A 26,665-nucleotide genomic window follows, 5' to 3' on the forward strand; every position below is an offset into this window, starting at 1 on the left:
TTTAACCCACCGCATCGTATTAAAAGATTCAAAATGGGGGCAGCAAAATGGAGAAAAAAAAAAAAAAAAGTTTCTTTGCATACGCGTTTGTGTACCTCCAATCGGGGTGACGGTGCCGTTTCAGGCTGCCCTTGCGGGAGCAAAGGGGAAAAAAAAAAAAAAAAAAAAAAAAACTGCCACGTCGGGAAAATTTACACCTTGTCAGAGAGTTAGGAGAATATCACGCCAGTTGGATTAACATGTCTGCATACACATCTGCATAACTGCACATCTACATATATGCATGCCTGCAAGTCGACAGTCCCCCCAAGGATAGACCGCCAAAATGAAGATCGACTTGGAGCTAATTAAAAGCAAGAGCGAGCACAACGAGGGGCTGCTCGAAGACCTGGAGGAAGTCGCCCTGCACCAGCTGCAAATAAAAAAAATTGAATTCCTGAATACCCATTGTAGAAACTTAAAAATTCTCCTGCTGCAAAATAATCTGATTGAAAAGATCGAAAATCTACACCAGCTGAAGAAGCTGGAATACTTGAACCTCGCCCTGAATAACATCACCCTCGTGGAAAACCTGCACGGGTGTGAGTCTCTACGCAAGGTAGGGATATCACCAACAGGACAGGCACATAAAGGAAGACCATACCAGGAAAGTAAATTTACATGCACACTCATCTGTTTTTTTCCTTTCAGTTGGACTTGACCCTAAACTTCATCGACGTAACAACCATCGAAGCATCTGTAACGAATTTGAAAAAAAATGAAAACCTAAGAGAGCTGTACCTCATGGGAAACCCCTGTGCGAAATGGGAACATTTAAAACTGTTCGTGATTCTACACCTGGGGCAGCTGGAAGTTTTAGATGGATCAGACATTCTCACGTCAGACAGAATAATGGCTAGACAAAGAAGCGAAACCGTTTGGAACTCTTTACAAGACGAACGGAAGAAACAAAAACAAAAGGGGATCAACCAGAGCGAGCACTACGACAGTATCAATCAGAGAAAGGAGATTTACGAAGAGATAGAAAGGGAAGAAGTAAAGAACGCACGGACGGATGAGAGGAAGGAGAGGGCCCCGAGGGAAGTTCTGCCCCCCTACACTGACGAGGGGGATATTCGCCAGTGCAACGAAGGTTCGCACGTGACGCTAAGCGCTGCACCGCGTTGCTACGCTAAACGACATGCCGCCCTTACACCAATCCACCGCTTCGCTACACCCCTTGGTTACCCCCCTTCACCACGCAGGGCACTACAAGTTCCTTTTCGATGAGTACTCCAGCAACAAGCACACCTTTCTGAAGCTCTTCCTCCCCAAGTACCTGTGCAACTCCCTTATCCAGGTAGACGTAAATGTGAACTACGTCCGGTGTGTAATCAAAGACAAACTGTTCCAAGTCAAACTGAGTGATGCCATTTTAACAGACCTCACTAAAATTTCCAGAAAAAAATACACTGGAGAATTGCACATAAAAATGACGAAGAAAAATTATAAAAAAAATAAAATTTTTGAAGGAGACCCTACCAGCGAGGGGGATTCCCCTCCCCTGGTCTCCCATTCGTTGTTATCACCCCGTTCGTCTTCCACGTCTTCTGCTTCGTCTGCTTCTTCCACGTCTTCTGCTTCGTCTGCTTCTTCCACTTCTTCCACGTCATCCTTCTTCAAAAAGGAGTACCCCATTTATGCCAACAGGCGGAGACGCACAGCCAATTCTTCCTTGGCCCTGCCCAGCGAAGCGAAAGGTGATTTCCTTCTGCAGGCGAAGGAAACGAAATACTCCTCCTCCGTGATGAATGCCATTCCTTCTCTGGAGGAAATTCCAAAACGGACCCTCCCCACCATGGAAATGGCCCAGCATGGCAAATGACGTGCGTCCGGTGTAAGCAAGCTTTACCAATTTGTTCCAGTCGACGGGTTAAGAAGTCAGCATTATCTTCACAGTGTGGTATTTTTTTCCCCCCGCTTAGCTAACTGCGTGATTACCCATCTGGCGGAGGAATTTCCCTATTCATTCGCTCACTTCACACAAACGTGTGTGAGTATACCCCCCCCGATGATGCTACTAGACCAGCCTAAACTTCACTGCTTCGTGCCTACTGAGCACCCTGTTTTGCCCATCTTGTTGTAACCTGCTCTGTGCTTCTTCAAACGCTTGCAAAATGCGGGGTGCCAATTTTTCCAAGTGTAGAATCTCATCGAAGGTGAAGCTCTCCAGTAGGGTGTGGCACTTGGCCTTTGACACAACCAAACAGGGTGTACAAATGGTGTCATTCTTCACTACACATTTTGTTTCTTTCATATTTTTCACCGTTGTCATGAAGGTGTTTCTTAATTTCCCGTTACATACGAACACTAGTTTGTCACTTTCGTCCGTCAGCTTCACGATGCTGCTTCTTTCCTTCGGTGGGTATGCAAAGGAAAGTATTTTTTTCCTTCCCCTCCTGTTTTTTATCCACGACCAACCGGCCTTCTTGGAGAATCCCCGACTATATATGTTGAACATGGTCGCATTTGCTTCGACGTCCTTTTGGATTATGGTAAGTGTGTATGGGCCCACATGGTAGGATATGATAGGAAGTTGCAGTTACGAGAATAAAGGGTGTTCCCTCTACAGACGTTCGCTTTTTGTTCTTTACGTTTGTGCCCGTTATGCGGAAAAAGGGAGAACTCATTAAAGAAGTCCCACTCAGAGGAAAGCACCTTTGCGGGGACACATGCCCAAACGGGAGAAATGTTAAAAACTGCCTGAACGGGTCAGGCAACTTTGGAGTCGGTTTAAAAAAAAAAAAAAAAAAAAAACAGCCAAAATGGGGCAAAAAATCTGCACAATGAGGTGCAAGCGGTGGAAAAAAAAAAACTGTTCAGGTAAAACGGTAAAAAAAGAATACCGTTCATAGATCATGTCACCCATTTGATGGAAACAATTTCCACAGGGGGGAAAACTTATCCTCGAAAGGAGAGAGATACCCTCGTTGGAGAAACTTCCCCCCCATTTTTTACAAAAAAAAAGACTCGTTGGGCATGAGGAAGCGCCACTTCCCGAGGGGCAAACCCTTCAGGTGAATGCCACCTATCCGGACCCTGTGCAGGGCCTTAATTTTGATGTTGGAAAGGAGGCATAGCTTCCTAATAATTTTGTGGAAACCCTGGTAAAGCGTAAAGGACAGCGTAAAGCAGTCCACATACTTTATGCGGCATTTATATATGAGCTTACCATCAACAAGGGCATTTTTGCGTAACAGTTCCATATGAACTTCCTCTATCGGGTCGGCTGTTTTGATAATGTATTCCTTCTCCACTTGGTGTTTGTGCTTGTTTAGCAAATAACTGCAGAGGAGCGTATTCTGCGTAAAAACTAGGAGGCCCGTGGAGTTGGCGTCCAATCTTCCACACACATATAACTTATTGACCTTTTCTATGTTTACATTTTTGTTGATAAAATAACTCATACATTTTTGTTCCTCCTCTATGTACTTATTTTCATTTCTTATTAAATTTCTGGCGAGAAGTTTTTTGTTCGTCTTGTGGTCATTCAAAATGGACAAGTAATATTTGGGCTTATTCAAAATGATGGTTATGTTTTTGTTCTTGAGCAGCTCTTTGCCTACTTTGGTTAACTCCACTTTATCCTTCCCCGGGGAAATGACAATATTTTCAAACACTACCTGATCATTGACTTGGATAATTCCTCTGCTTAAATTGTTGAATGCAAATCTGGAGCTGCATAGGCCTTCATTCCAGCAGTACTGGGTTATCTTCATTTGGAGACATTCTTCCGTCTTCTTATTCGGGCAGAACAACTTACTGTTGTCGATATTTATGTGCATTAGCTCATCACTGATGTGGTTCTTTTTTTCGTCGTTAATTTGTGGGTCTGTCTTATATGGGTGTTTTTCCTGTGATTTTTCCCCTTCATGGTTCTCGGCAACCATATGGATCTCCCCTTCTGCTTCTTCCTTGACCGCACGATTGCTGCTCCTTTTGCTTATGAGCTTACTCCACTTTTTGTACTCACTCAGGTATTTTACCTTTACCTGTTCACTCCCCGTTGGGTCACTGCACCCTCCCGTTGGGTCATTGCACCTTCCCGCTGGGGTCCCTCCTCTTTGTGTGCAGCCACCCAGTTCCACTTCATCATCCTTGTCCTTTTTTCGAGGGGCAGAATACCGCCCCCCCCTTATGGTGGGTAGTAGTATGGGTGTTTCCTCCTTAAGGTAATCGTAAAAGATCTTCTGTTTGGAGTCCACATAGCTTTTGCACGTATCGTACATGTGCACATTTTGTTCATATTTTTTCCTATCATAACTGTGCGTTATTACATCTTTGGTTATGTTGTCACTGATGTGTCTGCTCAATTGTCCTCCCCAACTGTGTAAAGTGCCCCTCACTTTGTGGCCTCTCCATCGGACGCCCCCGGGTATGAGCATATGTGGAGAGGGCAATCGATGGGTGCACAAGCACATCAACTCATGAGAGGGTTCCCCTTCATCCGGTAGAGCGTTCGCTTAAGATTTGCGACTTCGCTGTTGGCGTACTTTCTGACGCACTTTTTGATTCACCTTTTGATTTTTTTTTTTTTTTTTTTTTTTTTTTGGTGAAAAAATTATGAACGGGTCAGGTCGATACTGTCATGCAAAGCTGCTCCTCTCCCCTGCCGCTTTTTCCGTCCCCATTTTTTTTCTAAAAAAGTTTTCCCTTGGGAAAACATCTAATCTAAACGCGGAAATTATTTTGCTCCCATTTTGTGTTCCCCGAAGTGGGAAAAAAAAGAAAAAAAAAAATGCATACCGAAGGGAGATGCATATCTATGTTTAATAAGAGCTATGTATGTCTTTACGCGGGCGAGAGTGTGCCACGGGCCCTGGTGCCTTCCCCCCCAAAAAACCTACGCATAATTGCAGCCGCGGCAACGGACCCGCAGGTATAAGTAAAAAATTTACACCGCAAAAACGGCCAACGTTGCAGCTCTGCGGGGGAAAATTTTGAAGCGGAACAACGACGCGGTGCGCATTTTCGCCATTTATAGCAAGTTAACGGCACTATTTTTATTTATTTTTTTTTTGCCTACCCAGGGGGAAATTTAATCCAAAAGAGGGATAAGTATATATATGTACATGCTGTATTTTTTTTTTCGCCCCACCCCCCATGTGTTGCTTAAATTAGATGCAACTTTTATGATTAGTCATTCTTTGCGGAGTTGCTGAAAAGCGGCCCCTGAATTGTTTTTTTTTTTTTTACTTTTTTTTTCAATTTCTTTATTACCTTTTTTTTCACCCTTTTTATTTTGAAAGTTGTAGAAGGCCCCCCCACCTGGTAGAAACGCCACAATTGGGGGAATTGCCAACGCAGCCGCCATGAATTCTTTGCCCCCGTGAGAGAGGCATATGAATGTAGGCGGTCCTTCTTTATCTGGGAGAAGTAAAAAGGGGATAAACCCCCCAAAAAAAGGTAAAGAGGAATAGGGAACCGATGGGGGAGGGACAGAGCGAGACGGAAGGTGCAGCCGGGAAAACTGTCCCCAACGGGGTAACCACGGAGGAAGTGCCCACCCAATCTGGGCAACTGCCGGACGAGAGGGTGGACGAAATTCTAGGCGAAGCGAGCGATGATGAAGGCGACCAGGACGGGGGGACAGGCGCCGAGAGTAGTTCCCCCCCGCAGGGAGACTACTTCTACATCAACGACGCAATCAAGCACAACTACCCCCTGGAATACGAAGAGAACAAAATTTACCCAAAGGTGTACTGCTACGAGCCAACCAACTTTGAAAATTTCAAAAAAAAAATAAAAAACAAAAACGAACTGAGACACTACGAATGTTACTCCTCCACGATGAACGAATTCTTCTACAAATACAACGACAACTACTACGATGACATTTTAAAAAATGAGAGCTTCAAAAAGTTTGCCTTCGAGTTGTGGTCCAAAAGGAAGGAGATCAAGAACGAAACAGAGTACCATAATTTATGCATCCAGTTAAGGAAAAAATATAAAGTGTGTCCCTCCAAGCATCAGATTAGTGTAGCTTTGCAACATCACTATTTGCAGGCGGCGCGTAACTCCAAGGGGGGGAAGGACTCCTTATATTCCCATGTGGAGGAGCCCCCCAATGCTGCCTCCACTTCACACACGTCTGACGTGTCGAACCAGTCAAATGCGGGTGGTGATGCCACCACGAACGAGGAGGCGGAAGGGAACACCACTAATGGAAGAACAGGTGACGATCAGATGGACTTCCTGCAGGGGAAGTTACTCTCCGGAGGGGGTTTGCCAGAATGGAGGGAAGACCCCCCCAAGGGGGAGTCAGAAGGGAAGGATGAACAGAGGGAAAAGAAGCCGGCCAACCTAGTAACCACCGATGAGGAGGAGGAGGACAAAATCGAGGTGAACAAAAAAGGGAAGGACGTGAAGTTCGTTTTAGAAAATGTCACCAACATGATCGTCACGACGGAAATGAAAAACTACAAAGATCTGGACAAGGATAGTGTCCACTTTTTGCAAATAAATAAAAGAAAGGGTGTGCGATCGAACAGCGGCGTGCTAGTCGTAACGATTATTACACACCCTCACAAGTTCAGCTGCAAGTATGACTGCCACTACTGCCCGAATGAGCCCAACCAACCGAGATCCTATCTCTCTACAGAACCAGCAATTCTGAGAGCGAACCAGAACAACTTCGACGTGATTTGCCAATTCTTCAATCGAACCACCACTTTAGTTAATAACGGACATGTGGCAGACAAGATTGAAGTGCTCGTCCTGGGAGGCACGTGGAGTTCCTACGATGTCGCATACCAGAGGGAGTTCATAAGGGACGTGTACTACGCAGCAAACATATACCCCCTTTTAAAAAATAGAAGAAAAAAATTCAGTCTAGAGAAAGAGCAAGAAATTAACGAGACAAGTAATTGTCGTATTATAGGGTTAACTTTGGAGACAAGACCTGACCAGATAAATAAAGAAGAGCTCATTCGTTTACGATCGTATGGTTGCACGAGAGTACAGTTGGGAATACAACACACAGATGATTTTATTTTAAAAAAAGTCAATCGTCAATGTACGCTTAACGATGCCATTAGAGCTATTTATCTATTGAAGGAAAATGGGTTCAAAGTGGATATCCATTTGATGCCTGACTTGCCTTACTCAGATGTGAAAAAAGACGTGGAAATGTTTAAGCAGGTTCTGAGTTCCCCTAACTTGCAAGCCGACCAGTGGAAAATATACCCTTGCGAAATTACTCCTTTTACGAGGATTGAAAAGTGGTACAACAATAACGAGTTTAAGCCTTACTTCGAAACGGACAAGAATTTACTCATCTGTTTGATCTTTCTTGTGAAGAAGTCTATCCATCCGTGGATCCGCCTGAACAGAGTCATACGGGATATACCCAACCCGTCCATAATTGCCGGAAATAACATAACTAACATGAGGCAACTCATCGCCAACGAAATGAACATCCGATCTATTTTTTGCCAATGCATCAGATGCAAGGAAGTGAAGAACCAAGAAATTGAAAAAAAAGACGGCTCCATTTTTTTGCAAATATACCAGTACCATACGTTAGGGGGGGAGGAGTTTTTTCTGACCTTTCAGGGGGTGAAGAAGGCTAGAAAAGGTTCACCCAATGGAGCCAAAAGGAAGAAATCTAAGAAGAAGGAGGAGCAACATCAGGGGGATGGAAACGCCAATAGCAAGCGAAACGGTGGGAATTCCACCCAGGGGGAGAATCTCACCGAGACATACGCTGTGTCTCCCCAAAGTGAGGGAGCCGACGAAGATTTTATAGGACTCTCCTCTGTCAATTTATTCGCTGAGGGGGGATACTCAGATAGATGTGTCACCCCGGAATGTGGTGGGGAGAATATCGAGGTGATCACACCCACTGGAGGGGCACCTTCCAAAGTGGTGACCACATCGAACGGGGTGACCACATCGAACGGGGTGACCACATCCAACCGATTAACTGCACTGCATACGCGAGACGACAACAACGAACTGGCACTGTTGGGCTTCCTACGTCTGCGGTTGCGAAATCAAAACGACTACTGTGATGATAGGCCTTTTAAGTGCCTAGAAGGGGCAGCCCTTATTAGGGAACTTCACGTCTACGGTTCCTTACTAAAGCACGACGATTTCAAGGAAGACCTTAACTTCGTGCAGCATAAGGGACTTGGAAAGTGCCTAGTCCTCGTTGCAGAATTGATTGCCTACCACTATGGCTATAAAAAAATGAGCATAATTGCAGGGGTAGGTACAAGGGAGTATTATAAAAAGCTTGGCTACGAAAAGGAAGAAACATACGTCACGAAGGAACTGAAGAGGGAGCATTTGCATCAGCAGTATTTGTTACATGCCGACCGAATTGGTAAACAGATAAGAATTCACAACTACAACTTGGAACATTGTCTCTTCTTGATGCATAAGGATATTCCCACGCCGTCTCGTTACAAGAGAAGCGAAATTGAAGAAGACATGAATACGTTTATTCGGGAAAATATTCTGAACCTAGGATCGGACGAGTATCTGCACTGTCAGCAGGAGTGCAACGGAGTGTGCCTCATAAATGTTGAGAACGATTTATTCGCACAAGGGGAAGACAAGAAATCCAAACAGACCAAGCTAGCGAAGTTGGCGAAGCAGATTTCTGTGTGCTCTGTCCTTAGCCAGTGGACAGGGAAAATAGTCCACTCTTACGGAACCAACAACTGGATCCGTAACGCTTATTTTTTGTTCTTTTTTAGTACCACCATGTTTGTTGGTGTTTCGCTTTGGGGGCGCCGTCGCATGGGGGGTCTCTGACGTTGCGTCGCCATCCCCCAACGTGGGCAGTTCGATGCAGCCCCGTTTGCGTACCCTGAATGGATATCTGTCCACAGGGTGAGCAACAAATCCCATTTGGACATACAAACGAAACGAACTATCCATTCAGTCGTCGAAATGGCCCCCTGAAATATGTTTTTATGGCACCCATATGCTACGCGTTTGCAAAGTTGGAGGGGGAAAAAAAAAAATACGAGGTGGTGCTTCCATACCTTTTTTGACTGCCCAATGGATGGAAAGTTAATCTTCCTCACCTGCTGGGTTGCATATCCCATGCAGGCAACACTAATCCTACGCACGGGTAGAATTACATCCGTCGTAACTGTCGGTCAAGCCACAGTGTCTTACCAGACAATTGGCAAAAAAAAAAAAAAAAAGAAAATTGTCAGCCATTTGGTGGCTAAAAGGGGGATGTAAAAAAAAGGAAAAAAAAACGCTCGCAAAATGTACTTTTATTAAACAGTTTGTCGTGAACTGGCGACAGGCTAATTTACCCGTTTGGGGGAAGCAGGAGCGGAAAAATAACAAATGATGATGATGCGCATGCCGGATTGTGGATTATTTGTGGGAGGCGATAAAAAACTATGCCGACATTCCGAACTGGCAAAACTTAGCTAAACGGAGAAACGCAAAATAAAAATATATTTTTACGATAGTTGCAAGAGGTCGCAGAATCGCGTCGTCCCTCCTCAATAAAAAAATACAACTCATAAAAAAAAAAAAAAAAAAGAAACAAAAAAAGTAAAGCAACAAACAAACGGCATAATTTTCGTGCAAATGAACCCGAACGAATGAAAGAAAGCGTAGTGCCGCTTTACCAAGTTTGCGGGGAATCCTCCATTTTCTGTCGCCCCTTTTTTTTTTTTCCTCCAATTTTGAATGCCTGCATTTTCGCTAGCGTCCACAGGGTTGCGCGAGTTCTATTGGCCGCATAAAAAATGAATAATTATTTTTTTGCGTCCCTGCTGACCATGTCCATAACCCACATTTGTTTGTTTTTTTTTTTTCCGTTCCGTCGGTTATGCCTTTGCAGCATTTGTAGCATTTGCGACATTTGTGGCATTTGTGATAGTTTTTTTATTTTTGCCACTTTGGAGTCACTCCATTGCGTGATTTTTCGTCATTTTTTTTTTAACCCCACTGTGATTATATCAGTACCCCATTTTAATGGCCACGCGTGGACCACCGTTTGTATGCAGACGTGTTTACAAACCCACGTATGTGAACCATTTCATGTTTTAACCTTTTTTTTTTTTTTTTTTTTCTGCGAACCCTTTGTATACCCCCCCCCTGCATGTACGCCCTGTTGTACCTCCGCCCGTCTTTACAGGAATCTTCTGCACCAACGTGTGCTCCTCCCTGCCCGACCTGCCTTTCATTAAACAAAAAAGGGAAGCACGGAGGAAGGGCAGACGGGTGAACAGACGAACAGACGAACAGTAGTCATCCTTAGTTCGTCCACCCCAGGGTAAAACGTTCAAACCGACCATTCGTCTACGCAGTGGGACACCTCTGCATAATATTCGCATCGCATCTGTGCGGTCCACCTGTAGGTGTGTTTTTTCGCGTATATCACTCCACCTAAGGACGTATGTAGTCGTACCAGGTGCAGTTGCTTCCCAGGTCTGCACGACCCTCCGTGTGAATTCATAACGGTCCGCTTCCACTTGCGCTGCTGATGATTAAGCTTAAGTGCGTAGCGGGGGGTGCCTCTTCAAATATGATACAGTAGCTTTTCCACCCACGTGATTATTGCTCTTTTTTCCTACTCCATTTGATAGCAACACGTTTGTTTTTTGTTAACTGATCGATACACGTAGCTGCGTTCATGTGACGTTCGCTAGGGGGATAACCAAATCGGACCGCTGGATGTTTTTACTTTTTCCTTTTTGCGCTTCACTTGGAGTGCGTAATTTGCACAGATTACCCCCCACGGAGAAACAAAATTCTTCTGATCGTTTTCACGGACAGAAAAAAAGGGATTCTTTTCTTCCCCTTTTAAAATACCGTCGGGTTTTACCTATCCGTTTTGTCCCCCTTTTGAATGCTTCACCAATTCAGCAAAGAGTGCCTTTTCATTTTTCCCCCTGATTGCTCATCACCATGCACAGCGCAGGGGAGAATGAGCAGATTGACCAGCCTATCCCCAAGGATGAGGGCCCCCAGGATATAAATTCTTTGGAAGACGGCGTGGGCGAAATTAACCCTCGCACAAGTGGTACTACCCCTTTTGAGGAAGAAGAAAAGGAGGATCTTAAAAGGGAAGCAGAGGAGGACGTAATATCCTCTCTGCATCAGAGCGAGATAATGGGTTTGCACTTGCCCGAAAGGTCAGAGGAGGAGCCCAACAGGGGAAGTGTATTTGAAGGTGGTAATTCCGTTGTTCATGGAAGTGTTGTGGAGGATTATCCAATGGATCAAGCTGAAGATGGTAACTACAGTAACGATAAAAAGGGTGATGAACACCGTGCTGGAGGTGACAAGGCTACCCCAGAAGACGGTTCCAGTGCAGACAGCGCTGCTGAACCGCACGTGAAGGAAGACGCTGACGTCGACATAAGTGTAAGACAAGAAAAACGCAGATCAAGCATCCCTCCGAATGACGCATCGGAAAATAGTTACGAACACGTGAAGGTGAAAATTCCCAACTTTGACTTGACGGAGGAAGACAGCAACGCACTCGAAGAGATGAACGATGGAAAGTCAGACAAATCGTACAAGTCGGAAGACGGGAAGATGAAGGTGAAGGTCCACAACCTCCTTAAGCTAATTGGTCTCCTCAAGGCGCAGATAAATCAGAAGGACCACGAGATATACCAAATGGGTAAGACAAGCCAATCCCCCTTCATGCTGCTACGTTACGCATGAGTATGTCCTTTCGTGGTAGCATTTAACACACACATTTTTCCCCCTTTATTGTTCACTGCAGAGTTGGACTTCAAGTTGAAGAGTCAGCAGTGCGACAGGAGCAGCGCCCGCCTGAACGATCTGTTCGTAGAGAATGAAAGTTTCTCAGACCACACGGAAGGGGCATCAGGGGGACCAGCATCCATCTCAGCCTCTGCAGCGGTTGCAGGTGTGACAGGCCCGCCCGAAGGGGGAGACTTCCTTATGAGAAAAATGAAAAGCATTCTAATTTCGCAGAATGAAGAAATAGTGACCCTAAATGAGGAGTTAAAAAAAAAAACAAAAGAGCTATTCTACCTGAATGAGGAAAATATGACGAAAAATGAAAAACTAGCTGAGTTGAAAAAGGAGATTGAGGAAAACTACCTCCATCTGAGGGCATACAAAAATGTGAAAAACGAAATGGAGGTAGATGCAAATAATAAAGTGCACCGTGTAGAAAGCTACCTTAATGTAACCAATCAGAAGCTACTAAAAAATGACATTTCCATAAAGGAGAAAAAACTGAACATAGAAAAACAGAAAAGAGTAATAAAAGAATTGTACAGCCAGCTAAACAAGAAGGAAGAACAGATCACTGAACTGAGGAGCATTATCGAAAGCATCGAACTGAACAATAACAGAGATATCATAAAATACAAGCAAAGCAACACGGACCTGATTAACCGACTAAGTCTAAATAACTCCCTCATGAATAGCCAAAAAATAGAAATAGAAAATATGCACATGAATTATAAACAACTGGAAGAGGAACTGAAAAATAAAGACAACGAACTGAAGAAGCTTCACGAAAATTTGCTAGCCAAAGATGAAGAAAACAACAAAATGGTTCACGATATTAATCGGCTAAAGTTCGATATGGAGATCAAGAACATCGATGTTGTTAACGTAAAGCAAAAAATAAAACATGTAAAGAAGGAGTGTGCCATCCATTTGAAAAAACAAAAGGAACACTTCACCAGTGTCATTAACGAAATTTATAAGGAGAAGGACGAGGCTATTCAGGGCCACGTCGAGGAGTTCGCCAAGCTTTCTGAACACTACAACGAGGCGCTCGCCGCGAACGAAACGATCAAAAATGAGGTGGGCAAGAAAAAAATGCGTATATGCCGTAGTGCGGTGATCCAACGTGCAGATGCATCTATTTGCATCTCCTTACGAATAATTACCCCCACATATTTATGTGTATTTTTTTTTTTGTTATGGTCACCCCATGCAGCTGAACATCCTGAAGGACGAAGTGCTGAAGAAGTCGTGCGAGGTGGAGAAGCTCCAGGACAGGCTACTCGACTACGAGTCGAAGCTTCTAATCTACGAAAATAACAACGAGATAAAAATACTGAAGAAAAATGAGGACCACCTGAGGAAGCTGCTCAGCAAACACATCCACAGGAATGAAAAGCTACTCAACACGACTCTCCTCCTGCAGAAATCCACACTAGAAAATAACACACTGGAAAAGAAGATAATCGAACTGAAGGCCAAGACGTATAGAAAAGACCAAGAGATAAAGAAGCTGCAAGAAACCAATTGGAAAAAAAAAAACTCCATAAGGAACAGCAGCATTTCGCAGGCGGACGACGCTATCGAATTGAGTGACCATTTGAAGGATCACTACCACAGTGGGGAAAGAAGGAGGATCGATCCAGATAGCCTTATGCATTATAATGATGACTGCCTCGATGTAGGCAACCACATGCCTGACTATAACAGGGTGGAAAAAAACAACGCACTCGATGCTATGCTGTTCGACAGGGAGATCAACCAAATGATGGGGGTGAAAGATGACGCAGCCTCGGAGGTGTCACTTCCCCTTGGAACGCCACTCACCACGACGAACGCTCATGAGGACGATCCAGTCTACGTGGCCCTCTGCGAATTCAGCCACAGTATTAAAGAAACCAATATCCCATTTCAGGTAAAAAAAATAAGCGGAAATACGTACCTCCTTAACGGTAGAGAAGTTCTCATAAAATTCATAAACGGAGATTTATACGTGGAGGAAGGTTCCCATTTGGTCAAGCTAAATGACTTCCTACTTAACGGTGCACCCAGCTAATTTTTTTTCCTATCCTTTTAAAGGGGTAATTTTGCCGGTCCTTTCCCAAGCTGGCCACATAAGTGTGTACCACACGCTTGTTTCTTTTTTTGTGCAATTCTTCCCACCCATTGTTTTATTTTTTTGTTTTGTCGCTTCATCACCACCGCTTAACTAATCAAAATGACGACTGATTAAAACACGAATTTGAAATGACTCTTTAACAAAAAAAAAAAAAGGGACACGTGGAATGCGCTGCACACGCCTGTATGCACAGGTCGGCAGGCTGGTCACGATGTAATGCCAATTTGGGAAAAAAAAAAAAAAAAAAAAAAAAAAAAAAAATAAATAAATAAATAAATAAATAAATATAATATTGACAACCTCGGAGGTACGAAAAAAGTGCTACTATATATATGGGTCATTCTAACCCTTGGAGAAAGCGCTACCAAAACATGTTAAAGGTAACTGGTGAGGGCCTCCTTATCCACGAAGGACTCTATCTGGCTCCACAAATAATCACACGCATCGGAGGTCATCTCCCTCTTGTCCAGCTGCAGCTTGTGCCACATGTTCGTCTTGGTATTCTTCGGAATGAGACAAACTTGGACCTCATTCTCCGTATCCTTTATAATCTTCAACCGGAACAATTCTTCGATGAGTAGGAAGGTTTTCTTGTACCTCTCCGAAATGGCTAGCGTCTTTAGCTTCACTGCATCTGTGTATTCCTGTAGCTTCTCAATTTTATACTCAGCCTTCTTCAGAAGCATTTTCTTCATCTCATATTTCCCTTTTAGTGTATTTTTTTTTTCATCAATTTCGTAGAAAACTTTTAATTTTTTTTCCCCCTTTGCACCATCATTAGAATCACAAAAAATGGATTCACATTCCTTCAGCTTCTGAGAGATAAGTTCATACTCCTCGTTTATCACGTTTCTCCTATCCTGAATAACTTTCTTCCTTGTCAAGACAATCTGTTGAATTGTTCTAACTGTCTCACTGATGCTGTTGTTCGTCTTAACAATTTCGTTCAGATTCTCATTCTCCTTATCCAAGTTTAAAACATAGTCATTTAGGTTTACTACATTTGTGTATAAAACGTTCATGTCGTTTTCTTCACTGTTGCAGTTGGTGATGTTGTGCACCACGCTTCGATAATACTCGTCTTCACTATCCCCCTCCTTGTTATCCAATCTGCTTACAACGGGTAGACTCCCTCCCTTTCCCACACCGGATGGGCCACCCCCTGCGTACTGCAACGATGTCGACACGTTCCGCAACTCCACGTTGTTTGACTCCAACTGACTGCTCTTTAATACCCCCTTGTCGGTGTTTAGTCCCCCTAACCGTTGGTGACTACCCATGGCATCGTTCCTTAGCAGCCGTGAGAATTTTTGAGAACCGTTCGATGCGGTGTTCCTATGAGCACTAGATACACGATCCATGTGGCGATCCGCTCCGTTATAGGTCGACCCGTCACCACCTCCCCCGTCTATTGCACCCACCTGCGTGTCGATCCCCCCATCGGTTCTCTTCTTCGCATAGGAATTATAATTCTCCTCACTCAGTCTGTCCAACGTGCACGAGTTAAACAACTCGTTGTGACTGCCCTTCGAATTATTCATCATCTGTTCGCTATTCGTGTCGGTTATATAATTGGTGTGTCTGCTCCGGTTATGCGTTCTCCCGACGTTTTTGCTCAGGTAGTAGAGCGAGTTATTCAGGTTCTGCCCCTGCTGTTGCTGCTGGTATTTGTGCGCCGGAACGGCAAGCATCTGTTCGCCCTTTCTCAACCGATCGAATTTCGCATAGCTTCTCCCTAACAGAGTGGTCTTCACATTATCCCCGTGTTCATCCCCACCGGGCATGTTCGCCCCGCTGGTCGCATTCCCCGCTGCGTTCCCCCCTGTTGTGCTCAACGGCTGGTAGGACCTACTCAATAGAGCGTCTTCCTGATTGATCACATGCAACCCACTGCTGTTCAGACTTGGGTGCGCACCAAGCCCCGTGTTGTTACTACCTAGAAGTTTCTCATTTGAATATAACATCATGCTACCGTAAGCACTAACCTTTTCATTTGTACCATTAGACATATTGGCGATACTCATGTTATTACCGTAGTGTGAATTTCCACTGTCATGGGGGTGACCTCTTGAGGCGTATCGTTTATTCTGTGTGTTCATTTCTCTCCTTCCTTTTTCGCCCTCACGCTCGCTGTTGCTATCGCTATCACTTCCCTTGCCCCCCCTGGTGGCAGCCCCCCTGTGTGTATTCTCCATGGCGTCGTATTTTCTCTTCATGGGAGAGCTGTACGAGTAGATGGCGTCTTCCGCCCCAGCTTCCTCCCGCTCGTAGTGCTGCGGTTGGCTAAGAACCCTCGACTGTCCCAGCTTAGGATTACCGCTGTGGTGGTTGTTTCCACTGCCGGTGATGATTGTCTTCCCGCTTTCTACATATTTATCTCTTCTACCGTTCCGTACTGCGAACTTGTTCAGGTAACTTTTCCCCCCCTCTGCGTTTGTCGCGTTACCGGCGTTCGGTGGGGGCACCTTTCTCCCCCCCGATTTGACCTCCCTCCCGCCATCGTCATGTACGTTACCATGTACCTGACCATGCACATCATCATTTAGGTCATCATTTGCACCAGCGTTGTCGTCATCGTAACCGCCTCCGTTATCGTCACCATTGTGATGACCCTTTTTATGGCTATACTTGGCGAACTCCACGTGGGAAACCTTCAGTGAGCTCCTCTGATTTGTTTTGAGGCTGCTCTTGGGTGGTTGCTTAAGAACGGGGTTGTTCGTTCGCAGTTTCAAGTGCGAGTTCTTCGCAAAAGATGTTTTATTTGTAAACTGCGGGTTTGCCACATTCGATACATTACCTACATTTTTACTGACTGCGTTCAGGTGGCCTTTAGCCCTATTCATAAATCTCACCCCCCTGTTCTCACCCCCAATGAACTCAGTTGTCTTCAACTTGGACTTCGCCGAGACCTGATTCATGTCTCTTGCGTTTTCTCAAGTAAAGATGAACCCTGAGTCCTGGAACTTGTTATTTACAGCTCTTCGGTTTGGCATCCCGCTTTCAGTTCTGTCGCTTCGGCTGTTGTTTTTTTTCGTTTCGTCGTCCGTTTGTTTTATCCCTGGGCCGTATGTTTAAATGTGTCCCTTTGGGGGAAGTACCAAACGTTTTGCATTAACACGCCACGCGGTCTTCCTTACTCTCAGGGGCAAATGGCATGCATGTACATATACATTTGCTCATGCTGCCCATCCGCATGAGTATATCCTTCTGTCCCGTGAAGCTGACACATATATTGAGAGGTGCAGCCCTCGAATTGTGAACTCTGCCTGGAGAATATGTCACTTTAAAAAGGGGGAACATCGAGTGAGCGGTTGAAACGCATATTTTTAACGCTCACATGCTCGAGTTGCGTGGTGGCTTCACGCTTCACCAATGGATACCTGTCTTTGTGGCAACATGGAAAAGTATGCGTCGCGCGAGCTGGTGGTGATAAAAACGCAAAATGGTCAAAAGGCAAAAGTGCAAAATTGCGAAACTGCGAAGAGATCACGCGCGAGGTAACAAAGTAGGGAGAAAAAGTAAAACAAGTGGGAAACTTCCAACAATGTGTGCATTTTCGTATGACCAGATCAGGTGATTTTTTTGAAAAAAAAAAAAATAAAATAAAATAATAAAATATTATGAACAGTTAATACGTTATTTCCAAAATGGCAGAAAAAATACTTATTTTTTACCTGAACAGCAATATTTTTTTTTTTTTTTTTTTTTTTTTTTTTTTCGCAAAGGCGATTTTTGTGTGCAATATGAAATTAGCTTTACACAAGTGAACCCCCCTATCTGTACAATTACGTTTGCGCCCAAGTGGGTTATTTTGTTAAAACTATCTACACGCTGCTTTTTTTTTTTGAGGCGGAAACTTAGCATTTATAAAGATGCTTGCATATGGGAATATCCCATTTGTGCCAACTGGACGGCGCTGCGGAGGGGTATGTCCCCCGAACGGTTTGGAGAACCAAAGTGGTTTACACCCACCAGGTGATTTGGACGGACCCCAGTGGGAATATCACTTAGGTATACACATACATGCGCATCTGCACACACGCATGTACGTATATATGCCCGTTTGTCCTTTTTTTCGGGAGGATTTCGCACAAAGGTGCGCCGGATAGGTGTAGGTCCAGTTCAGTAGTCTCCCCCACAGGACGATAACTTTATGCGCACGCTGGTGTGGACAATCCGTGGGACAGTTGCAGAGTCGGTCTACGTTTTGCTCAAATGGCGATACCAACCGACCTGTCGGTAGAAGTACAGGCCCCATCTCCACAACCTTGGGCATTCCCTCTGTAGGGAAATAATACTGACAAAAAGGAAAAGAACAAAATGGTGAAGTTGATACCAAAGGGGAAATATATGTTCCTTCCAATAAAGTAACCGTAACGGTTGCCGTGTCGAACAGTCTGTTCTCCCGAAATTGAAACAAGACACCTGTGGTGGGACTCCATAGGTGGGGATTTATTTTTGTCACCTTTTGAAACCTTCTGGAAATGTTCGTACCCCCCGCGGGGAATTAAAATGACGGCCTCTTCGCCAACTTTCCGTTTTCCCTTTGTTGCAGCGACATGCCACTGCTTCATAATGAAGTAAAAAATTGCCCCATGAAGGAAACATCTAAGGAGAAGTTTCCACGTGAACAGTCTACCTCGTCGGCGAGGCGTGACATTTTTTATGCGTGCACAATTGGGGACATCCCTAAAAGTGGTGAGGACATGGTTTATCCGAAAAGTCACCAAGTCGATGTGGATGTCTCCGAAGGGCAGTCATGCAGGAACAAGCAAGTGCGTACGTGAGTACATACATAAATATACGCATAAATATACATATATTTTTTTCCCACTCTTTAAAGATAGAGGTAATTTCCGCGCCCCCCTCAGTGTGTGGAAAACGCTTTCGTGTCTTTTTAATTCGTTGGCCGTCCCAGCGATGGGGGGAGGATTAATAAGGGAACACATAAACGGGGTAAATAAAGCGCCACGAAAATGTCCACTAAGCAGGTGCATAATTAATTAAAAGGTTTAATTGGATCCTCTTCATCATTACGGGCATGTGCATAACTATTAGTGGAGTCAAAAGTGCGGTGTCTACGTGTGGTTTTCTACCGTGCTATGTTTTGCTCCTCTTCTTTTTATTTTCTTTTTTCGACACTCTCCAGCGAATGTGAATTAATTTTTTTGGAGATGCATCCCAACTTGATGATGCATCATTCGATTGGGGGTCCTCTAAGGCACTGTTTATATTATATTATTTTTTTTTTCTCTCATTCTTTCGTTCCTCTTTTGCGATGTGCTTACAAAACTGTTGGGACACTCACGGCACACTGTCGCAATTGGCGCACTTGATTAGACGAACACATCGTTCTTTACGCTTATGCGAACGTGGCTTTATTTGAGGTCTACCTCTACGCAGGGGTAAACGAAAGCGGGGTTCCCCTTTTTTTCTGTGTGTGCCAAAGGTGTGGACGCACAGCTCTGTTAGTGCATGCACACAAAAGGGATTATCCTGGTGTGTAGCGCAGCACTATTCCCCTGAACATAAGAGAACGTGTGTGAAGCAACAGACATACAGATAGACAGAGGGGTGTGGAAGCTCCTCCTACGCACTTGGAGGGCATTACCCTCGAGGAGCTCTCCACTCATGGGCGAAGCACAAAGGGAAACACGAAACAAACAAACGAAACGCAACTAAAACGGGGTGTGTAAAAACAGCGTTGTGCTATACAACCTTGGCACGGCATGGAGATACCCCCACGCAGTGTGCAGTTACGTCATGAATTGTTGGCTGGGGGGGAAATGCTACAAGACGACTCGAATAACCAACCTGAAGAGGGTAGTCTCCCCCTCATGAACCAGTGCAGTGTTGAAAAGGATGCCGCTTCTGTAGAGACGTACCACCTGTGTGAAGCAGCCACGAAGGTGAAAATGACGGAGAAGAAAAATCTTGTGGCCATGCGAAAGTGGATGCTAAAGGTACGAAAAAGGAGTATACACAAGAACAACAAACTCCTTTGGAAAAAAGAAAAAAAAAACATTCCCATGAAATGGGGCCAAAGGAAAGTCCTCTACTCCGACCAATGCGACAGCCAAGTGGCACACACTCCTGTGGAAGAACCAAATGACGAAGCATGCCAAACAGGTGGCGACAAAAACGCGTTTGAATTTTACTTGGCACACCAAACAGGATGGAGCAACCCCTGTGTGTTATACTATATTGGGGAAAGCACTTCCCATTTTGAAAGAGAAGCCACCACGTTGGTTTTTTCACCTCATGAGTGTGAAGCCCAAGTGAACAAAAACTTAAACAATCGAATTCGTATTGCCTCTGGCATGAAAGGCACTGCTCTGGCGGGGAGGTGTGTGATGAGGAGGTGCCGCTGGGGGGATAATAGCACATTCTTCATCCTGGCCAAAATATCGACAGGCCAGATGACGCTCTCCCTGTCGGTGCGCATCATTTCGCCATTCAAAGTTTTGCACCACCAGGAGCATGATGAGGTGCTTCCCTTTTTTCACTATGAGCCACGCATTACTCGGAGCAGGAGTGGGTCAGGTGAGAAGCCGTACCAAGGGATGCATCTTGTGAGGGAAAAACAAATTAACAAAACGAGAAAAAGGAGAAAGGAAAAAAAAAAAGAAAAAAAAAGCCATTTTAGCATTGGTAATTTGCATTCCTGTAAGGTGTATGTTATTCTTTGCGCTACACACGGTGCAGGCGTGTGCCATCCTCACACCAGGGAGGCATCTTGTCGTGCCCCGTCGGCCGTGGTAGCAGTGGCAGCCGTGGCAGTGGTTGCAGGGGGGGAGAAGTCCGAAGTGGAACAAGTGGAAGAACCCCAATCACAGCAGGAACGGGAAGCACAGGAAGGATTCGAAGCGTTGCAAGGGGGGTACCTCCGTACCTTCCCAACCGCCTGTGACATTCCTACTGGCGTTCCCACACCCGTCCCCACGGCGCAGGTGAACAGGGTGAAGTTCTGCCCGGACAAGCCACAACCAGAGGGAACCCCCTTCCCCGACCATACCGCTGGCAACAATCGCAGCAACCGGCGAGGAAAAATAAAAGGAAAAAAAACCGTGACACGATATATTGTACAGTTGATCTGTCCATTTTCATCACGGCTTCCAAAGCAAAGTAAAGAAGGAGCTTCCTTGTGTGTTGAGAGGACAAGCTGCCTCCTTGGAATCCGTGCAGTTAATATATACACACAATCAAATGAAAGAACGATAGACTCGAGAAAAAAAAGTGAACTCCCATTTGGTGTGCTACAACTGGTGGATGTTCCCTCCTCATGGGATATTCCTTCTAATCGGTGCGACGCAGAAAGTGGTGACAATGACACAGGTGCAATTTGCACGAATTTTACAAGAACCCTTTTTAGTCTACTCAAAAAGAATGATGAAACGGAGGATTATTTCATCTGCCTGAATTTGCTGCTTCACCTATTCGTTTTGAGCGCTTACGAGACAGGAGTTGTTAGTCGAATCGGTAACACTCTTAGCAGATGCAGGAATAGCTGTCTCAACAGACACAGCATCTGTGTTGTGCTTAGTGACGAGGGGGACAGGTTAGTGTCCGTGGGTAACGGGCCACGAAAGCGCAAAGAGGAGAAGTATCACCCCCCCAGTCGAAGCATGTCCGGGTACACGACACACCCAACGTTGTGCCTCATCACGGGGAAGGAAGAAAGGCAGCACAGTTCGGTGAACCCGTTTAGCAATACTAAACAGTGTGATAAAAGTAGACTAACTACCCACCGGGACACACCTCTCCCATTCCGCGGGTGTGAAGTCTCCTCCCACTGCACAGCTAAAAATGAAAATAAAGTTACATCGAAGCAACTTCAGTGTGAAAAAAGATTGTACGACTCAGAGCACCAGATGTGCAAAATGTGGGTCGTCAAAAGGGGTTCGCATTTCTTTTATTTCCCCCGGAGTGGGGGTAGTGCACCGAAAGGTAGCGAAAGAGGGGGAGATAATGCCTCCACCCAAGTCAACAAAGTAGCAAACGCCAATTGCCTTTCCCGTGGCAGCCACCAAAACGCATACACAGTTAAGCATTGCCACGGGAACCCACAAAACCGAATGGCAAAAAGGCACCACCACCACCAGCGGCAGCAGAAGAGGTCAACCCAACAAACCAATAGTATTAAGCATACCTACAAAAACATGAATGGACAGAGACACGAACATGAAGTAAAGGTATGCGAAGCAGACAACACCACGGGTGACATCCGAGAGAGCTACACAATGGAGTGTCCCCCCGAAGTTGTTGCCATGCGAATCTGTAAAAAAAAAACACCAAATGGTTGTCACTATAAGAGGAGGGCATTCCAGATGAGGAGACCCAACTGTTCGTATAACACAAAGTACACAGGTGAACACACTAATGAGGGAACCTCTGTTCCCCTGGAACAGGAAGCGGATCGGATAAGGCACACCAGGGAAGGCCAGAACCCAGGATGCCTCTCGAAACGGGCCCTTGTTGTAAAAAGAGGTACTAATTACCCCAGGGAAGGAAATAAAAAGAGGAACCCCCCCACTTGGAGCGACCCACATGGTAGCCCCCTTGAGGAACATCCTCACAAGAGGAAAAAAAACCTATCACACTTTTGCACACCAAACTGTGAAGACAAAACGGAGGAAAGTTCACTCCTAGGAGGGGATTCACCAAACAGGTTCGCACCCACCCATGGTGAGGGAAAGGACCGTGTCGTCAATCAGAGTAATTACGTTAAGGCGGATTATTTGCATAAGGTTAAGCCGTTCGGTGGAGTATCCATGACGCCTACCCTATTTGGTAATAGCTGCGTGGATAACCCCAACGTCAGTGTGGCATCCCCTGTAGAGGGTAACATGGAGGAGGCATCTAAATTAGGGAGAAACACGCCCGCTAGGAAGCCCTGCTTTGACGAGAGTTCCACCGATGAAGATTCACCCGTGGAGGAAAACAAACCATGTCGATTAGTGCACTGGATGGGGAACACACCGAAGAGGTACATATGTTCGTCTAACGTGTGGACTCCGAACCGCATGGAGGTGGCTTTATCCGGGGGAGGAACATCAAACACCAGGGGAGTAGTCGACCGATGCTACAACGCAAGTGACGTAACGGCCGTGTCAGATGTGCGTGAAGGGAATACAATTAGGAGAAAATTAATAAATTGTAAAAATGTCGATCAGGATAGTTTGTCCCTTTTGGGGGTAGGGGGAAAGAAAAACAAAGTGGTTAACCAGGGGGGGTCCATTTTGAGCGAAGAACTACCAGAGGAGTGCCTAGACAGTATGCTGCAGGAAAATAAGGACATAACATTTGGGGGAAGTGACAGTCACAGCGATGCCAGCAACGGTAGTGATAGCCACAGCGGGGTCGGTGCAGTGCATAACAAAGACGAAAATGTAGACCTAGAAGTAGCAGTGATGGAAAGACATAGTAGCATCCTCGTAAACAGGGGAATCCGTACGAAGAAGTGCGTGGACTACTCTCTCTACAACACCTACGCCAAGTCTTCCTTCCTGCAGTGCGCCGAACAAGCAGACAACCATTTTATAGGCAACTATTTAGACCGATACAATGATGAGAATTTTCAGCACCTAAGACAGAAGGTAAAATTATGTCTGTCTAGAACATTTGCTAACCTAAAAACGACCAGCGAAACGTGTGTCCTCCACTTCACCAACCTTATATTCGACCTGTACATAAGTAGATTCAACTCAAAAAACGAAATAATAGAAAGCATAATAAATGACATAGTCACAGAGGAAAAGCAATTCTCCGATGTGATGATCCAACTGTTGAAAGAATTCTACCCAAAGGTCTACAGCGACTTTGTTTTCAAAGAACAACTAAAAGGAAAATACAACATTTTGTATAAGGAGTTGAAAGATTCTTGTGACCTAATTTATCACTTCATTGCTATTATATGTCTCTTCATTTCGCAAAAGTACTACAATTATAGACTAATCTCCATCGATCTGATTGCGAAAACTTACTGTAGAAGCCACTTGGAAGGTCTGCGAAAAGTATACTCTCGAAACAATGAACTCATAAAAGATGCCTCCCCAGATTACTATTCAGCAACACAATATCTGGACTCCACTTTCTCCTCTCATAGCGTTAATAAAAATTTTGCCCTCGAAGTAGAAATATGTATTTTGAAAAAATTAAATTATGACCTCTCCATTCCTACTCCGTATAGTCTTCTGGACAGTCTTCTAAAGGCAAATGAAAATATCAATTTTTTAAAATTGAAAAATGACTATAATGCTACGGAGGGGGAGATTCTTCTTCGCATCGCCAGCATCGATAACATTTTTTTGAAGTACAAATCTTCTACGCTTTCTATGGCCATTTATGAGATCCTTAATTTCAATATATGTAAAGACAAGATGCAGAAGGAGTTGTTTCACTTTACCAACTTTGGGGAGGACTTCTGCTTCGAACCGGTGGTTCATCCAGCTGCTGTTAACCAGGCTGAACAGATTAACCAGGTTAACTCCGCCAACCATGCGAACCTTACTACTTCGAAGAGACTCCCTCAGGGGAACACCGAAGCGGCCGAGAAGAAAAAGAAAAACGAACTCAAACTACTGAAGAGACAGGCCAGGAGCCTCGTCATCGCCGAGGAGGAAGACCGATTCATCACCGCCTCCAATTATATTAACCAGAAGACCAACCTCTACCAGTGCGTCAAGCGCACCCTCATTTGCGTCTGTTCCGTCATCAAGAAGAAGGTCCCTAGGTATTACTACGACTCGGATTTGGACCGAACAGACAGACTCAAGGGGTACATAAGGAACTTCCACAATGGGAAACGCGCCTACCTGGACAGGCTCAGGGCGAAACGGGAAGCAACCAAGAAAGGAGCACCAATGGGGGAAGCTAAAATGGACCCCTCTAACGGCGATTTTCCAGAGTCTGCAACCACCACAGCAACCACCACGGCAACCACCGCCGCAACCTCTGCTGCTATAACCGCTGAAAGTGTTTCCCCCCCGAGCAGCAAAAAGAGAAAGCGCGCCGAACTAGCAGGGCACAAAAATTACGACGATGAGCGGAAAGACCAAGACAAATTCCAAAATGCGAAAAACAAAATAAAAAAAAAAATTAAAAAAAAAATAAAGAAACTGAACGCCCTTAGGTGGGAGGACATCCCCATTCAGTACTGCACGCCATATGTGCTACAGGGAAAGGAAATCAAAATTTATATAAAAAAAGACGACGAAGAGGGGGTAGGTCACAATGACAATGGAAGTGGTAGTGGTGCACAGAATGGAGACACGGGAAGGAAAAACTCCCTAAGTAGCACAAAGGGAGCAAGCAAAAATTACAGTGACACACAGAGGAAGAACAAAAAGAATTACATCATTGGGACAAGGACGAACTCGACCGATGAGCATCTCGTGTTTTACTACAACTACCTAAGCAAGCTGAGAAGTAGACTCGTCCAAGGGTTAAGGTACTTTCTCCATCGAATTAAAAGGATTAAAAGTAGACATGTGTGTGTGTCGCTAGTTAACTTGAGTTACCTACTTAACAAGGAGGGGCTGCGAAAGAAACGCAAGAAGGAAAAAAAAAAAAAAAACATCCCCCTTTATAAGCAGCTAATTAACGAAATTAAAATTTTTTTTATGTGGCTGTATAAGCTGACCAATATTGAAATTCGCCCCCTGATCCGCTTCGCCGACCTGAAGTATATCTCCTGTATCAAGTGCTATGAGAGGAGCTACGCCAGGTACGTGGCCCGGACCCTGGGGGGGGGAGCAAAGCAGGAAGGGGGAAACGGTGAAGGAGACAAACGGGTCGGGAACAATCACGGTTCGGCCAAACGGGCATCATCCAAACATAGGCGACGCAGCACCCTCGAGAAGAAGTACGCCCAGGAAGTTTCCCAATTCACAGAGGCGGAAAACAAAAAATTCTACCCCTACTTAAAGCGCAGCAGCTCCATGGCGGACCTCACCGGGGGCCACTGCACAGGCAAGATCAACAAAAAGGGAACGTCAAGAAAAAACGGAAAAGAAACAAAAAGTAAATGTTCCCAAAAAGAAGGCGGCCTCGTTCAGAACAAAACCAATTTTTATGAACAAGCTAGCCAAAATGCACAAAATGAAGAGTACGAAATGGCTAGCTGCAAAAAAAAAAAAAAAAAAAAAAAAAAATGAGCAGGGCGATGAGGGGGACGACCAAGTAGAGTGCGACGCTGCAAACGAACTGGACATGCAAAACACACTTGACGATTTCCTCCTACGAAAAAAGGAATACGAATCTTTGGAGAAGGAAAAACCTTTACTAGAAGAACAACTGGAAGGTAACACAGATCAGGTGTTTTCCATGCCCCCTCAGGATAACGCTACCAAGATTAGTAGCGACTGGATCACCATCAACGACCCCCAGGTGGACGAGTGTGCCAAGGAGTTAATGGAATGCTTCCTCAAGTGGAAAAACAAAAATTATATTTCCAAAAACTGGACCTTCAACGAGTACCCCAATTGTAAGGAATACTATTTTTCTCTTGTCTTTGGTGATCTCAAATCGTCGGAAACGATGAAGGGCATCATCGAGATGATGCAGATGAAGTATAACCACCTTCTAAATATCTACAAGGAGATCAACGTGCAGACGGACTGCATGGAGTACGACTAAACATGCGGAGGGGAGACGTGTCACAATGCAGCTGTTTGCGTGGAAGAGTATATTAGTTGGACGATTCGCCTGGTGAGGAAGCTTCTCCATACCGCTAACCATGGTACTACTTTTTATCACGTACAAAAGGAAGTTTCCGAATGAGCGCAGGGATGCTTGTGGTGAAGAGAACAGTGCTAA

The 26,665-nt window shown here is 44.9% G+C and overlaps 6 protein-coding genes across 6 annotated transcripts; 4 read left to right on the forward strand and 2 right to left on the reverse strand.

Moving 5' to 3' along the window:
* Window positions 1-301: 301 nt before the first annotated feature.
* On the forward strand, window positions 302-1,864 carry PCOAH_00054030 (Uncharacterized protein; the record flags this gene model as incomplete). The annotated part of the gene is made up of 3 exons (XM_020062183.1): window positions 302-598; window positions 691-1,132; window positions 1,245-1,864. 3 exons carry the CDS (start codon window positions 326-328, stop codon window positions 1,862-1,864), a joined length of 1,335 nt encoding a protein of 444 aa, XP_019917530.1.
* Window positions 1,865-2,059: 195 nt separating this feature from the next.
* PCOAH_00054040 (Pseudouridylate synthase) lies at window positions 2,060-4,424 on the reverse strand (the record flags this gene model as incomplete). The annotated part of the gene is made up of 2 exons (XM_020062184.1): window positions 2,060-2,521; window positions 3,078-4,424. 2 exons carry the CDS (start codon window positions 4,422-4,424, stop codon window positions 2,060-2,062), a joined length of 1,809 nt encoding a protein of 602 aa, XP_019917837.1.
* A 1,042-nt stretch (window positions 4,425-5,466) lies between these two features.
* On the forward strand, window positions 5,467-8,799 carry PCOAH_00054050 (Radical SAM protein; the record flags this gene model as incomplete). The annotated part of the gene is made up of 1 exon (XM_020062185.1): window positions 5,467-8,799. One exon carries the CDS (start codon window positions 5,467-5,469, stop codon window positions 8,797-8,799), a length of 3,333 nt encoding a protein of 1,110 aa, XP_019917717.1.
* A 2,124-nt stretch (window positions 8,800-10,923) lies between these two features.
* On the forward strand, window positions 10,924-13,786 carry PCOAH_00054060 (Uncharacterized protein; the record flags this gene model as incomplete). The annotated part of the gene is made up of 3 exons (XM_020062186.1): window positions 10,924-11,644; window positions 11,750-12,810; window positions 12,947-13,786. 3 exons carry the CDS (start codon window positions 10,924-10,926, stop codon window positions 13,784-13,786), a joined length of 2,622 nt encoding a protein of 873 aa, XP_019917600.1.
* A 437-nt stretch (window positions 13,787-14,223) lies between these two features.
* On the reverse strand, window positions 14,224-16,767 carry PCOAH_00054070 (Uncharacterized protein; the record flags this gene model as incomplete). Its single annotated transcript, XM_020062187.1, has 1 exon — window positions 14,224-16,767. The coding sequence occupies one exon, from the start codon at window positions 16,765-16,767 to the stop codon at window positions 14,224-14,226; it is 2,544 nt and encodes an 847-aa protein (XP_019917477.1).
* A 2,811-nt stretch (window positions 16,768-19,578) lies between these two features.
* PCOAH_00054080 (Uncharacterized protein) lies at window positions 19,579-26,485 on the forward strand (the record flags this gene model as incomplete). Its single annotated transcript, XM_020062188.1, has 2 exons — window positions 19,579-25,899; window positions 26,009-26,485. 2 exons carry the CDS (start codon window positions 19,579-19,581, stop codon window positions 26,483-26,485), a joined length of 6,798 nt encoding a protein of 2,265 aa, XP_019917588.1.
* Window positions 26,486-26,665: the final 180 nt, after the last annotated feature.

Source organism: Plasmodium coatneyi, chromosome 14 (assembly GCF_001680005.1).
Source record: "Plasmodium coatneyi strain Hackeri chromosome 14, complete sequence".
In the NCBI taxonomy this organism is placed as follows: domain Eukaryota; phylum Apicomplexa; class Aconoidasida; order Haemosporida; family Plasmodiidae; genus Plasmodium; species Plasmodium coatneyi.